The sequence below is a fragment of the Pan troglodytes genome, chromosome 10 (assembly GCF_028858775.2).
Source record: "Pan troglodytes isolate AG18354 chromosome 10, NHGRI_mPanTro3-v2.0_pri, whole genome shotgun sequence".
NCBI lineage: Eukaryota > Metazoa > Chordata > Mammalia > Primates > Hominidae > Pan > Pan troglodytes.
In genome coordinates, this window is record NC_072408.2 from 33,316,853 (window position 1) to 33,333,233 (window position 16,381).

The 16,381-nt window shown below is 43.5% G+C and overlaps 1 protein-coding gene across 3 annotated transcripts in view; it reads left to right on the forward strand.

Annotated features, from left to right (window-relative positions):
- Positions 1-16,381, forward strand: part of PPM1H (protein phosphatase, Mg2+/Mn2+ dependent 1H) — a 290,362-nt gene that overhangs the window by 206,265 nt on the left and 67,716 nt on the right. For all 3 annotated transcript variants that reach the window (XM_016923127.4, XM_509184.9, XM_016923128.4), the window contains exon 6: positions 7,857-7,975. In XM_016923127.4, the coding sequence (XP_016778616.1) occupies positions 7,857-7,975 (119 nt within the window). The remainder of the gene's footprint in view (positions 1-7,856; positions 7,976-16,381) is intronic.

Here is a 16,381-nt window from a genome sequence, read left to right on the forward strand (position 1 = left end):
TTTCCCCCAGGTGATATTTGTGGCACACACATGAACTTGGGGTATACCTCTGCCCTCTCCTCTCATTTAGTAGCATTCTGTTGTGTTTCCTTGAAGGAAAACCTCAAAATTTAGGATTAAAATGGAGGTACAAGAAGTGATCCTTTTTTTTTAATCGGAGGGTGGGCTGGTACACTTTAAATTGCATTTTAAGGCTGGGCGTGGTGGCTCATGCCTGTAATCCCAGCACTTTGGGAGGCCGAGGGGAATGGATCACCTGAGGTCTGGAGGTCAAGACCAGCCTGGCCAACATGGTGAAACCCCGTCTCTACTAAAAATACCAAAATTAGCCGGGCATGGTGGCGCACGCCTGTAGTCCCAGCTACTCAGGAGGCTGAGGTGGGAGAATCACTTGAACCTGGGAGGCAGACATTGCAGTGAGCCAAGATTGCATCACTGCATTCCGGCCTGGGCAACAGAGTGAGAATCCACCTCAAATAATAATAATAATAACAATAATAATAATAATAATAATTGCATTTTAATATCAACTGCTAATTTATAGGTTTCTCATCTGCAGGCTTATTAAGTGAAGAGACAAAGCATTATTATTTAGGTATTCTTAGGATTGTAAAATAACATCATGGGGTTTTAAAAACCACATGCAGCCATGCACATGTGTTTTTATGGGAAGACATCTATCAATTTATAAGAAGTTAACTAAATCCAAACTACGTGGGTCCAAGATGGTTTTTATACAATATGGGCCTTACTTTTAACTTTTTCAAAAGATTGAAGGCTGTGTTATCTTATAGTTTAAATAATCACTATGTTGTGATTGTGTAGAGCAGGTCAGAATGTCCTGTATTCATTCTTTTAGCAAATACTTATTCAGCACCTTTACTATGTTGGGTGCTATGCTGGGCACTGGAGTGGAGTTAAGGTTTTAAAAATGATGAACACATGGCCAGGCATGGTGGCTCATGGCTGTAATCCCAGCACTTTGGGAGGCTGAGGCAGGTGAATCACCTGAGATTAGGAGTTCTAGACCAGCTTGGTCAACATGGTGAAACCCTGTCCCTACTAAAAATACAAAAATTTGCTGGGCATAGTAGCGGGCGCCTGTAATCCTAGCTACTCAGGAGGCTGAGGCAGGAGAATTGCTTGAACCCAGGAGGCAGAGGTTGCAGTGAGCCAAGATCAAGCCATTGCATTACAGCCTGGGTGACAAGAGTGAAACTCTGTCTCAAAAAAAAAAAAAGTCAGTAAATTATTAGCAAACTAGCAAATTCCCACCCCAACACTTTACAGACTTTGGGCTTATTGCTTATGGTAAATCCAAAGTAAAATCATTTTGAAGACTCAGGACTCCAGAATGCTGACTTGAGCAATGCTTCCAGAGGCACAGACCAGTACAAATGAAGTAATTCTAGCCAGTCATGGTCACCTGAATTCTGGGCAGGCCCTAAGAAGTTTCCAAATCCCCAAGTTGTTTGGCCACTCTGCGTTTGCGGACAAAACATCTCTGCGCTGGCCTGATGGGAATCTGCGGCTTCCACATCCCCGCATTGGAGCCAGGCCCCTGCTCTGCTTGCCTCTTCTCTAGGATTTTGGCTTTCCCTAAAATTATTAGAACAAGAAGCAGTAACGCTCTTCTCAGCAGTCTTTTAAAACTTGCTTTAAACACTGGGTTCTCAAAAAACTAATTTTTAGAGGGTTTTTTTTTTTTCAAATGAAAGTAATCTGTGTCCAATGGTCAAAATATCCACAATTATGGGTACATTAAAAAGAAAACCCTCAGATAACTTTTTTAAATATTTTGATGACTGTACATGTGTAAACATGTGTGCATATAAGACTATATAAACTTTTATGATTGCACAAAAAGATAGACTAATAAGCATAAGTGTTTTCCTCTGAAAACCAACAGGTTTTTACAAATTGTGTGCAGCCATGTATTTTAGCATCTCATTTTTCATTAAGCAACCATATGTTTGCTCTGTTTGTACCAAGTTCTTGAGATGAGTTCCTTTAACGCCATTAACTCCATAGGGTTTGACATATGCAACAGCAGTAAGTATTGAATGTGGTGGCAAGGAGGTGGGTGGTGATTTTTTAAAAAAGAGAGAGTGGTAAAAATATATCACAGGTACACATGGAGTACTTATAATTTCTGTGGTAAGCATGATTATGACAGAAAATGAATCATGCCACCTGTGCTGTGTCAGTTAGCAACAGAGGAAGAAAAATCAGAAAGATGGAGAAATCTAAGAGTGTGGCATCAGTATCAGTGGGGGGGTGACTATGACAGTATTTCCTCAGAACTAAGACACCTGTTTGTTTTTTTAACATATCTGAATTTTATATTTGATTTCTGCTGCCAGCCAGGGGACAGGCATGACATGTCATCTCCTGGACATATGTGAACATCAAAAGGGCAGACACCCGCAGGGGCGGAAAAGATTTCCTCACCCATCACAAGGTCCCCCATAAGAAAAGACAAGATAAACAAGAGAAAAGCATACAAATCTATTTAATATAAGTTTTACATGATGAGAAATTGAAGACCTAAAGAAATAGGTAAACTTTGTATATTTTTATGCTTAAGTTTGAGGAAGACTGGACAGTCATGGAGAAATATATTGGATAAAGTGGGTGTGATCTAATGGGAATAAACTGGGGAGAATTTAGCAAGGCTGTTTGTTCAGATTCTTCTGTATCCCTGTGTCTTCAGAGTTAAAGATGTTTCTTTCCTCTGGATATGGGGCGGGCACCTCTGGAATGAGGATCCTGTGACCTGCTTCAGGGGAGAGGGACAAGGGGAAGTTGAGAGACTTTCCTGTTTCTGCTGTTTCCTCAAATGCCAAGGTGCCATTTTTTGGGGTAGAATGTCCTGAGTCCCAACACACCAAACTTTTGTGGGATGGGTGTCCAGCAGCTTGGAAGAACATCCTGCAGAGAAAAGTGAAGGGCTTGTTAAGCATCACTGGATCCAACTAATTGTGCAGAGGAGTTTGAGGAGGTGTGAATCAGACTTGCTTAGCCACATTCCTGAAGTGGGAGTCCGAAGTAAGCTGGCCCTAGAGGATTGCAAAGCTGGCTTAAGAACTTCTGCACCCTTAGCTTTGAGGCTTCCAGTGCTGTTGTGGATTACTTAAAAAATGCTGCGTCACCGGTGCTCTCATGAAACACACAACACTTCTGTGTGGAAAATTATGAACATTCATGATTCAGAGTTGAAAAATGATGAGAGCAGTTGGATTCTAAATGTAAAAGTTTTGGAAACCTTAGCCAACCTACTTCAATTCTATATCCCTTATTAAATATATACAATAGTGATAGATAATAAAAATGTGTCTAGATCTCAGCTCTTATGAAAAGGATAAAATTAAAATTTGAAGTGTTAAGAAAGAATTATACATATTTTAATTGGCTGCTTTTTTTCTTCCTGGAAGTAATAAAATGATGGTGCCTCTAATGGCATATATGTTTGATGAAATATCATACCCTGTTGTTATCCTGGAAGAAAGCAAGCAGTTTTGTGGAAATCATGAAAGGCTCTGTGTGTGAAGGCGCCTCAGAGTGACACAATATTTAAGGCCCTTTCAAACCTGCACATCCTCAGAGGGAGAGGGTAGGTGGCCCCTGCAGTTATCAAAGCTGTTGAGGAGTTCCCAACTAACCCACAGACATCTGCCTCAACAGATCTTCTGACGCAGCCACCCAGGCAAATGGATATCAGCCAAAAAGAGCCCAAGGCTCCCTGGTTTAAAGCACCATCAAAGGGCCCACTCATCCTCCTGTTAGGAGGCAAAGCGCCTGAAATCTCCACACTTACCCTTATATGGGAGAAGAGATTTCTTACCCATTCATGGCTGATGCCCCTATAACAAAAGACAGATTAACAAGAGAAAAGCAAACAAATTGATTTAATATAAGCTTATGTCACATAGATGTCTTCAGAAAGCCCCAAGGAAACAGGGCAAACTGTATTTTTAGGACAGTCATACAGAAGTTTGATCAAAGGACAAAAGATCTAATGGTAATAAACTCAGGGGTAGGGGTACTTAGCAAGGCCTGTTTGTTCAGCATCATCTTGGCATCCCTGTGTGATATTTCTTTCCTCTGGGTATGGTGCAGGGCCCCTCTGGAATCGGGTCTTAATGATCTATTTTCTGGGGAAGGTGAGCTAGGTCTCATGGCTTGCTTTAGAGGAGGAGTAAGGGGAATTCTTCCTAGTTTCTATGGGCTGCTTCTCCTGTTCCCTCAAGTGCCCAGGTACTGTGATTGGAGGTAGTGTGTCCTGAACATGCATCACCTTCTTAGACATGGGGTTTGTTAAGAAATGTGCTCAGGAATGTCCTTTGGATTCTTACCTGTTTGTTAATAATATATATGCATGCCACGTATCTGTATTTACACACACACACAGCCTTAGTCTGTCTGGTGCTGCTATAACAATACTACAAACTGAGTAATTTATAAAGAACAAAATTTATCACAGTTCTGGGGTCTGGGAAGCCCCAAGATCAAGACACTAGCATCTGGTAAGGGCTTTCTTGCTCTGTTTTCACATGGCAGAAGGTGGAAGGGCAAGAGAGTGAACTCACTCTCACAAGCCCTTTTCTATAGCAGCATTAATTCACGAGGGCTCTACCTTCATGGCCTAAACACCTCCCAAAAAGTCTGCCTCCCAACATTGTTGCATTAGGGGTTAAATTGCCAACACATGAATTTTAGGAGACACATTCAGACCATAACATGTTCATTTGTAAACAGATGGTTCCCAACTTACTTTTTTTTTTAATCAGGGCAGCCTTCATTTTACAAAACAGAATGAAAGCACCGCTACTTTTTTTTTTTTTAACTTTCTGATATTGTGAAAGCAATATGCATTTGGTAGAAATCATACTTCAAATTGATTTTGAATTTTGACCTTTTTCCAGGCTAGGGATATGTGGTATGATACTCTCTTGTGATGCTGGACAGTGGCAGTGAGCCAGCAGCTCCTAGTCAGCCACCCAATCATGAGGGTAAACAACCTACACTTTACAGTGGACTGTGTTGCCAGATGATTTTGCCCAACTGTAGGCTAATGTAAGTGTTCTGAGCACATTTAAGGTAGGCCAGGCTAAGCTCTGATCAGTAGGCTAGTTGTATGAGATGCATTTTGACTTACAATATTTTCAGGTTACGATGGGTTTACTGGGATGTAACCCCACTGTAAGCAGAGGAGCATCTGTGTACGTATGTATGTCTTCTATAAAGATCTGTGCATATATGACCCAGCACTCACAAGTTCATGCACACACACATATTGTTTGATGACCTGCTTTTTTACACTTAACGCAACTCTGTGTCATTGCATATTCTCTATAGTGTCATTGTAAGTGACACCATAGAATTCTTTTGTTTGGGTTTATGCTAGTTTATTTAATGAGTTATTCATTCAATGATTTCTTCTAGTTATTTAATGTTATAAATAATGTCAGAGACATTTTTGTGCCCATACTGTGTGTGGCTCTGTGTGTGTGAGTTCTTTTAACAAGGTTTACTGATTCAGACTTTGCTTGGTCTAAGTGCAAAGGATCACAGGCCTCTTATGGCCCCTTTACTATCTTTTGTAAAAATGTGTGTGTAGGTTAAAGGCCCAACATATGGTTAGGATGAGGGTTATAACCATGATATTAAGCTCAGGCTCAAGATCCACCCAGTCTTGGGCGAATGACCTCGGGCTAGGTCTTAACCTCTCCAGGATGTAGTGTTCTCATTTGTAAATCGAATCGACTCCTGCTTTGTAAAATTGTTGGGGAGTAAGATCAGGTGTATGAAGTACCTGGTATGGGGCTGGCACATGGTAACCCCTAAGCCCATGTTAGTCCAGCTTGGGTAGTGGATTGTATTCATGCTGATACAATCTGAAAGTTCTGAAAGATCATAAAGGGCTTATAACAGATGGTGCTGTCCGTTGACCACTTATGCCTTTGTTCCTTAGTTTTCATGGGCGGACTAAAATAAAAAGAATAAAATAGTATGTACCCAGTAGGCATGACGAGCTTCATGGGCCTGTGACTTGTGCGGTCGCGGAGGGTGCCGTGCTTAGTTTAGTGCTCTGCTTAGTTTAATGCTCTGCTGTCCCTGTCTTGAAATTCTTGATTTTGAACACAGGCTCCCTGTTTCTGTTTTTCACCGGGCCCCACAAATGATGTAGCCAGTGTTGTCCAGAAGATTGTTAAGAGGGTGAAATTAGAACTCTCAAAGCACTGAGTGTAGTACTCAGGATATAATAGGATTCAATAATCACTAGGTGACTATAATAATTTTTTGTAAGCAGAAACAACTAAGTATATTAATAGACATTACATTATGAAAACAGCAGTGTGGGATATATAATTAATCTCATTTACAGATAAACTGAGGCCCAAGAAATTAAATAACCTGCTAAAACCACATTGCTTATGAAAGCAGAGCTTGGATTCACACCCAAATTCTTCTCACCCAAAGCACCACTGTTGACCTGACCTATTAAGTGTTAGTTCCCTTCATTCCTTCCCAGGAGAACCTCTCTGTAAAACCTCGTATTTAAGCTTCCTTGATACCCATCAGTACCCCAAGCCTTACTCCCAGCAGAATTTTCAGAGCCCCTCGAAGTGATCCAGAATTCCCACCAGACCTAGAAACTGTTGAGGCTACAGCAAATGGGAAGCAGAGTTCTCCTGCTCACCCTCAGTCACCCTGTCTCATCCCATCCTGTCCTGTCCCCAAGCCTGCCCAGAATTACTTGCTCAGAGTTCCATATCTGGGCAAATATGACCAGCCTGGTGACAACTTAGCTTCCTTCCTTTGGTTCCTGAAAAACTTAGCATTGGATGACTAACATCTAACTAATACCTCCAGACCTTCATGAGAATCAGTGAGAGATCCGCCGGCATTGGGTCCTAGCAAAGTAGCTGTAAGAGATGCCTACGACCCATACACTGAGGACCTGACCATCTGCCTGGTGGCAGAGATCCCTTGCTTTCCTACACTGCCAGGCTGTGATTTGCTCTGCCCACTCTTTTCCCTGCCAGAAAAGAAAGAAGATCCATTCCACCATGCTGCTCAGAAGCAGGTAGACAGCTTCATGTGGGGAAGTTCTAGTGCAGGCCTGCTTGCAGCATGTGGCCTCTGAGTAGAGAAGTTAGTACGTGAGCATTGCGTCTCTCGGATTGCTAGATTTGAATTTTGAATGTGACAATGAGACTGTTGTTTCAAAGCAATTCCCTAAGTGGCTGTTTGCTCAAGACTTTTGTAGTGTGAACAGAGATTTGGGGGAGGGGGAGAAGCCATCTGCTCCAGAATAGTCTTCGAATGACACGATCAAATGACTGCAGAGCAAACTGGAGGGAGTCCAACAGAAAGTTCCTGTCTGCTGCATCCAGCCCCAACCAGCACTCGAGCCATTGTGTTTACATGGAAGCTCACACACAGGTTTCAAAGGCAAGGCCGTGATAACCAAGGATGTAAGTGAGATGAGTGTGGAAAAGACCATGTCAGGGAGTTTTCTCACCCCGTATCTCACCAGTATACCATTTGGAAAACTAAAAAGCCATTCTTTAGAGAGAAGCTCAGTCTTTTTTCCTGATCCCTTCAGCTATGCATTTGGTTACAATTAATGTATCAGATCAAATGAAAAAGTTACATTCCTTTGTAAATTCATTTTTATGTGCTCGTCTTCTATTAGTGTTTAAACTCTGAAATCTATTTACTTAAAATATGAGGCAATTTTCTTGTTTTTAAAATATGGCCTGTCTCAATTTGCAAAACATCCTTGATTCTTATTTTGTTTCTCTAAATACGTGTATGTATGTGTTTTTTCTTTTTCTTTTTGCTATTAGGCATTCATGCAGCCTCACTTGCTGGGAAATGAGTTCACACATTTGGAGTTTCCAAGGAGAGTACAGAGAAAGGAGCTTGGAAAGAAGATGCTCTACAGGGACTTTAATATGACAGGCTGGTAAGAACATGCCTTCCTCTGCCTCGGAACCACACAGTGTATGTGAAGGAAGCATCACCACCATAAACAGCCAGTTACACAGTTTGGATCAGGAAGCACAGCCAGAGACCAGGGTTTGTGGTGAAAGACAAGGGGGTACACCTGCCTCTGCTATGTTTGCTTAGGACCAAATCACGAGCCTTGGTTTGCCTCTCTGCTTCTTCGAGGCCCTCCTTGGGGATATTGGACCCCAGGAAACTGACCTGATTTCTCACTTCACATGTAACAAACATCTGAGGGCTTTAAAAACACATGAAGCTTTATGTGTTTAGGTCAGGGTTATTAAAGAGGTAGAATGGCCAAAGGTTTATTGAGCCAGACTGACTTGGGTTTGAATCCTGACTCTGATTCTTCTAAATGAGCAAAGTTGGCTAAATTGCTTAACCTCTAGAGCCCATTTTTCCATGGATAAAGTGATAAAAAGATATATCCTTTGAAGGTTCATTATCAAGGCTAAAGTTAATGAGCTATTCTCATTAATATCACATTCAAATTGAAATAAGAACTCTTGTCAGGGGGGTTGTCGTATTCCGAAAACACAACTGTGTAAGCATCAAGAACATTTCTAGAATGGAGCAGTGGCTAATGTTGACTAAGACCTCAGCTATTTCTTTTATCTGACTGATAGATATGATGATAAGTACTTATACACTATAGGGTTAATGTAAGGATTAAATGAGAGCACAGTGCCTGGCACTGTGTGGGTGAAGATTTGCTCTTGTGCCCTGGGGTCCTAACGAGCGAGCCTCCTGCCAGTCTGGAGACCATATGAGAATGAGACCATGGACCCTTTCTTCCCCGTATCTCCAAAAGAGTCAAAGAAGTAGATTAAGTAGATTTTCTTATCTCTTCCCCATTGACCAAAATAGCAATAGCAGATGGTCACAGCCCAAATTCCCATGGTGATGACTTGGCCAGGTATCTACTGCCAGGGTACATACTGTCTTCAGGGAACAAGTTGAGCTACCCAGAGAAGATAAGAGGCCAATCTAAGGGGCTTCTGGTTGTCCTTTGCCAACCAAGAGAAGTTTCTCACCTGTATCCACTCTTCTTCCTCTACAACAAGGTTAGCAAACTATGACCTAAGAGTCAAATTCTGCCTACCCCATCTACTTCCAGAAATAATTTTTAAAAATATAGCTACACCCATTTGTTTGTTTGATCTGTGACTGCCTTCACACTGCAACAGGGCAATTAAGTAGTTGCATCACAGACTGGTTCTCAAGCCTAAGAATTTACCCCTGCTCTAAAATATGAATGGATTTATCAGAAAGGGTTCACCTTTGCAGCTCTGAGTTCTGGAGTTTTGATGCCCCAGGGTCATCATACCAACCCTGACTGGGTTTTCTTGTGAATCCATTTTTATTTAGTTAGCAAAATCAGCACTTGTACAGGAAAAGTTTAATGTGAGAGCTAGTGTAATTCAGCAAAGCATCATGGGTTTTAGTCTGGGAACTGTAGAGTTTGGAAAGATGGAACGTTAGGAACCCACATGGTTGTAAACACATAAAAAGAGTAGATCTAAAAGACAGCAAGGAACATGACCAAATAGAAGAGGAGAGACTATGGGAGACAGATGGGGCTGGTACTGAGGGAACATGATAGGGAAAACGGGATGCCAGACAAGTTTAGATTTACTGGGAGGCTATGGGGTGCTCTTATATATTCCTGAGAAAGAGAATTAAATGAAAGTGATGTTTTTGGAAGGCCATTCTAAGAGAAGTTGGAATGAGATTGACTAGGAGAGAAAGCAGATTCAGGTACCCAGAGAAAAACTATCATAGCAACATTTATGTGAGGTCTTGAGGCCTAAATAGAGGGATAGAAGCAGAAAACACAGAAGGAACGAAAATGAATAAGAAACTAAATGATTTAGGCCAAGGGATAAAGATAAGAGGTTAAGTCATTGACGGCACCAGTTGCCTATTTAAATATGTCTCTTCAACAAGTCTGTAGGCTCCTTGAGGGGGACACCAGTGCCTTTTCCTGTGCCTGACACATAGTAAACAGGCGCAATTATGTATTGGCTGAAAGGAAAAAAGGAGGTATAATTGACAGAAGTGGGGAGATCAATGTTGCAGACAGTTGATGTGCACTTTTAAAACAGATTGAGCTTGAGGCAAGGCTGTACCTATGTTCTTTCTATGCCAGAAAGGCAAATTAGATCTAAAGTAGTCAAAACAAATGATAAATACCTGCCTAGGATTTTGTAATAAGGAAAAGTATCTTTGTTGCGGATGCTTAGTATTGATTCAAAGGGGGAGAAGAACAGCTCATTGTTACTAACTTTGAAAAGCACTCCTAATGAGATAATAGGCATCATCACTTTAATGGGCCAGATGCTTTCAAAGGCTGTAAAGGTTCCACTCAAACCTCTCTTTGTAAGTAGAATGTGTGATGAGGTTAGTTTTTTTATGTTTCTTTCTCCAAACCCTGGAAGCTCTGCTTTTGTGTTTTGTTTGTTTTTGTTTTTTGTTTTTGTTTGTAGTGGCTTGTACATTTTAATATTTAGCAAATGGCTAAAGATTGTCCTGGTTTTATAATTAAAAAAAAAAATGTAGCTAAGTTCAGGGACTAGATTATATCCAACTTTACATGCACACAGTTACTTTCTTTCACTCTTGCGTGCACACTTGCTCTTGTTCTCTTTCTCATTTTCCTTCTCTTTCTCTCTCTCTCTCTCTCTCTGCATTAGCATGGTCCTAAGCAGATAAACAGTCCACAAATGGGCTATTTTTAATTGTATGGAACTTCACAGAAGGTAATGAATAATGAAGGAGCCACAACTGAGAATGGCTTTAGTCAGATGTGATTTGCTGATTTGTTTTCAGCCTAATTCCCCAAACGGCTGTTGGCTCACAACCTTGGCTACAAGCAGATTTATGTTCATCTTTGTGCATTTCCTACCTGTTCTTTTGATTTGAAAATAGGACTTAAGTTGAAGAAAAGCCCTTTACGTCTTTGTCAGAAGAACCTAAGAAATTGAAAACCAGTTTAGGCCAAGCACAGTGGCTCATGCCTATAATCCCAGCATTTGGGGAGGCATAGGTGGTAGGATCAGTTGAGTCCAGGAATTCGAGGGTGCAGTGAGCCAGAATCACGCCACTGCATTCCAGCCTCGGCAACAGAGCAAGACCTCATCTCTAAATAAATAAATGAATCAGTAAATCAATCATGCATTCAATTTAGACTACTGCCTACGTAAAGCACTCCCCCCAACTTTAATGAATTCCTTTTTAAAATGTTTTTACCCTCTAGCAGAAAGCCTTAGATCTAGCAGTTGTTTTTTAGGACTTAAAGATGGGAGGCTGGGCATGGTGGCTGATGCCCATAATCCTAGCACTTTGAAAGGCCGAGATGGGAGGATCACTTAAGCCCAGGAGTTCAAGACCAGCCTGGGCAACATAAGGAGACCCCATCTCTATAACAAATTTTTTTTAAATTAGCCAGGCATGGTGGCATATGCCTATGGTCTCAGCTCCTCAGGAGGCTGAGGTGGAAGGATTGCTTGGGCCTGGGAGGTTGAGACTGCAGCAAGCCATGGTTGTGCCACTGCACTCTAGCCTGGAACCCATTTTTCTGAAACCTTCTAACAAGTAAAAAGTCTACCTACTGCAAAGCTGTTTAATCCTTGTAGTAAATGCCTAGTTGTGGAATTTTTTTTCTTCCTCATCTTCCACTAATCATCATGGTAATGGGGCTGACAATTATTGGAAGAGCTAAGGGCCAGACACTATGATGAGAGCTTTACCTAATTCCTCATACCTAACGCTTAAAACAGTCCTGTGAACTAGGTACATTTTACAGATGAGGAAACTGAGGCACAGAGCTAAGTTGCTCAAGGTTACATAACTCATAAGAGGAGAAAGTGGGATATGAATCCAGGCAGCGTCACTTCAGAGTGTGTGGTGCTTACTAAGGTGCTAAACTGCCAAATGTGGAATGACTCCCCCTTACTCCCATTTTGCAGGTGAGCAAATTGAGGCCTAGAGGTATTAGGTGGTTTGCTCAGCTTCCCCTGATGCAAATGTGTCAGAATAAGGACTAGAATCCAGGTTTCTGACTTTTTGTTGGGGTTCTTTCTAATACAGTGTGCCAGTCAGCTTTTCTTTAGGATAATTCGACATGATCATTCAGTTTCGAGCTTCGGTGTACATTTAAGCAGGGGCCCTCTGTCCACCAGGACTGGTGTCTTGACGATCCTATAGGGTCAAGAGGATGGAATGAAGCATTTTAGGACTGCTGTGGCCGTCCCTTTTCTAGTCCGCAGTCTGACCCTGTAGACCATTGCTCAAATTAAACTGATGCTTCACACTTCTCACTAAGAGCTTGTGTCATTTGGGGGTGGGGGTTCTGGGGAAGATCCCAAAAGGACCAGTTCTTAGAAAAATTGCCTGCTCTCATTAGAGGAGCACCACGCCGGCACTCAGTGGTGTGTCTGCTGCAGGAGGAAGTGTGGGAGAGGATGTCAGCTCTGGGAAGGCTTGTCTCATAATTAAGGATGAGTCTGTTGCCTCTAAATGGGGATCCTTTTTTTTCCCACCCTCATGCTTTCTCGGAGACTGTGGAGCAGCTTGGCAGGCCCAAATTGTTTTGAGGACAAAAGGTTATTGTCACCAGGACCTTCATAATGCAGTTGGCCTCTTCCCTGGCTCCCCCACCTCCCCTTCCCCCTCTCCTCAGATAGTTTGCACAGTGGCTCGATTTACAAAGCCATTCTCTTCGCAGTGCCCCCAGTGCTGAGTTCATTCCTGATGGAGTCTTCCCTTGCTCTCCCTATCACCCCCTTGGCTCTCACCTCCTGTGCATGGTGTCATTGGTCCCGGTGCCAGAATCCCCAAGCTGGGGCCCATCCTCCCCATCCCTTTGTGTTGAGCTGCTGTTGCAGGATGCACACTGTAGCTGGCATTGTGTTGCCTTGGGAGCGGTGTATCCCGACCCGCAGCCCTCTGAGATGTCTCAGGCCGTAATTTACTGGCAAGTGTCTATGTTACCGAGTTGAAACAGCAGTTTCTCACAGCTGGCTTTGTGGCACCAAGTCTCTGCTCCTGTGACCACTGGCTATTTCGCTTTCTCAAGTAGGATCAGCGTACTTCGTGCCATGTCCAGCCACATGGGGTGGCAAGCAAGCCAGGGACCCAGAAGGACATGTGTGTGGGAGGGGGCTGAAACTTCACCCCTGGCGCCAGGCCAGATTCTCCAGCAGCTGTTCCTGGGCTGATGGGATTTGTAGAGAGAGCAAGGGCCAAAGAAGAAAAGTCCATCTTGTGAATGCTAGATTGCTTCCAGATGGTTCTGGTCATGAGCAAAGTATACCAGAATTCTTCCTTTAAGTAAAGCCTTTCTAACATTATGATGGTCTCATTTCAGGGGCAGGCTGGACTGGTAACTTGAGATCACATGCTTGACTTGGTAAAGAGAGTCCTGTTTTGGCGATAGGCACCTTGCGTACTTTGCTCTGCCAAGCTTCTGGGGCCTTGGGCAGATCCTGGCCTAGGTCTCTCGTAAACACTTCCTCTGACCATTGCTGCGAACCTCTAAGTGTGGTGGCGGCGGTGGGTGGGCTTTGCTCTGCTTTTAGAGCTGCTGGAAAAGACAGATCCCATTAGAAAGATTCCAGAGATGGCAGTGTTTTATTTTGTCCCTTAGAGCCCCTAACTTTTTATAATTCTAACTTGATGATACATCACGATAATTTTCCCTCCTCTGTTTCCCTTAAAACTATGAGCAAATAGGGGATTTTCCACTGGGAGCAGAGTGGAGTTAGCCCATTTTCTCCTTTCAGCACTTTCTACTTTTATTGAGGCAAAGAGAAATTTCCATTCTCTGTGCTCTCGAGCACAGTAGCCACTAGCCACATGTGGCCATTTAAATTAGTTAAAATTACATAAAATTAAAAATTTATTTCCCAAGTTGCCCTAGCCACATCTCAGTTGCTCAGTAGCCACATGTGGCTAGTGGCTGCTGAATTGGACCATGCAGATATAGAACGTCTCCATCATCACAGAAAGTTCTACGGCATGGTGCTGTGGTCTACATAGTAGAAGAGCGTGGGTGTAGTTGGGAATGGTGTGGTGCAAGGAGCTCTCTGTAACTCAGCATCCCAACAGCAAAGAGTTTTTTGTTTTGGTTTGTTTTTTTTTGTTTTTTTTTTTAAAGACAGGGTCTCACTCTGTCACTCAGGCTGGAAGGCGGTCGCGTGACCATGGCTCACTGCAGCCTCGACCTCCCGGGCTCAAGTGATCTCCCACCTCAGCCTCTTGAGTAGCTGGTACTACAGGTGTGTGACACCACACCCTGCTAATTTTTGTGTATTTTAGAGAGACAGGGTTTTGCCATGTTGCCTAGACTGGTCTCAAACTCCTGGGCTCAAGCAGTCCTCCTGCCTCAGCCTCCCAAAGCGCTGGGATTACAGGGATGAGCCACCAAACCTGGCCCCAAAGGGTTTTTTAAAAGGTGGGATGGGTACTGATAACTGTGGACAGGGAATGGTGTAGCCACACCGGCCTCTGGTGCCTCTGATGCCAGACTCTGAGTCAGCAGAGGGGTGGGCTTCATACCCCTTTCCTGATCCTCAGGGGCATCAGTCATTGTGCTTAGGAACAACTCACTTCATAGCCAGTAGTCACTTTTGGGCCACCAAGAAGCTGCATCCAGCTGGCCAGACTAAAGGGAGACCCATTTCATCAGCCCTAGTCAGTAGCGCACCTCCCCTCCTCAAGCAGCCCAGCGCCTTCTTTCAGCTCTCTCCCCTATATCCTGGATGAGGACCAGCTGCTGGCACTCTTGTCCCTCTTGCTTTTCCTTTGATTTCTTGGGGAGTAATTCGGGCCCTGAGAATATGATTTAAAAGCAGCTTGGCTTCCAACCCTTTCCACTGTGTTTGGGGTGACCTTTATTCTCCATCTATAGCCTGGAGCTTGGCTTGGGGAGGAGAAGCACAGCCCCACAGCATCAGGCTTCTCACTAACCATCCAAACGCTTTCTGGAGAGAGAAACTCACTGGAGATAGTTCCACACATGGTCTGGAGCTGCCAGGTTGGGTTTTACAAATATAGATACAGCTTCTATCTTATTCTTTATTGCTCTCTTCAATGCCCTCTGACAGTGCATTCAAGCAGGCTGACAAGGAAGTGGATGAGCAGATTGAGAAACGCCACAGAATGCTTTATGAAGCCAACTCCAGAGCTGCACCCGCATTTAATATAAATTGATTTATTGAATCAAGCACAGAAGCCCTGTTACAGAAACCCCAGGCTTTATCCTCTTGAGGACCACCTAATAAAGCAGCCCCACTGACACTCCTCATTAGCTTTTCCACGGATCCCAAGGCGGTTTTTAAAGGGACAGTGTCCCTCTTTGGGGCCCAAATTTATATGTTGGCCATGCCTGTGGGTCTAATTAGCTCAGCGTTATTAGCCTACCTTAGAAAGCCTGCAGTTTTGAACAGCTTGACTCTTGAGTTTTACAGAGTAATTGGAAAGTTCAAACTCAGTACTTTTCCCTCTTTCTGCTTTTAATCACTCTTAACCCAATCTTCGGAAATTTACCTGCAGATGTCTCTGGCATTTTGGGGACACAGAAGGATCTCTCAGTCCCACCCCAGTGTAAATCCTGATGTTGCCGTCATGCCACAGACCTACCTCATGGGGAGGCTTTTTACACTCACCAGAGAAATATCACATTTTAATTTTATAATTACTTCACAAGAAAGCAGGCCTTTCCCTAGTGAAACCTGGTATTCATTTCCTCTCAGCAACTTGTATTTTCATAATTTAATGATTACGGGCCACCTTGGCAGCAGTCTGATTGCTGAAAGCACTCTGACAATCTGACCTTGTAGAGAAAGGGGCAGGGGGGATCATTTCTGAGAATTTTAATCCCAAACCTCAATAGATTATCCAGGATGGAGAATGGCTGGGCCAGGGATTAGGCACCTGAAAAGTCCCTGTGTTCCAAATTCCAACGGGGCTGGAGTCCAACTCAGAATGGGTCAGCCCCACATGGGGAGGGGCCTCTCCCGGGGCTTCCAGAGCTGAGATGATGAATGGTTATTTGCTATGTGCATGTTCTGCATCTTTTCAAGATTTGCAGCTCTAGCTGCAGGAGCAGCAGGGAAGAAAGCGGGCCCTGCTGTGTGCAGCACATCTCCTGACAGTGATGAATGACTCCCTGCTCCCTGCCCTCCTGCGCAGGAGGCCAGTGGAAGCTATGGGGTCTTTACGAATGGTTGCAAGCCAAGACAGACAGGCTTTGTCAGACCACAGGGAGGAGAAAGAAAAGAGATGCCCCACCAGCTCGCTCCCCATTGATCATCACTCACCCTGCACACGCATGCACGCATGAATGCACTCACACACGTCTCTC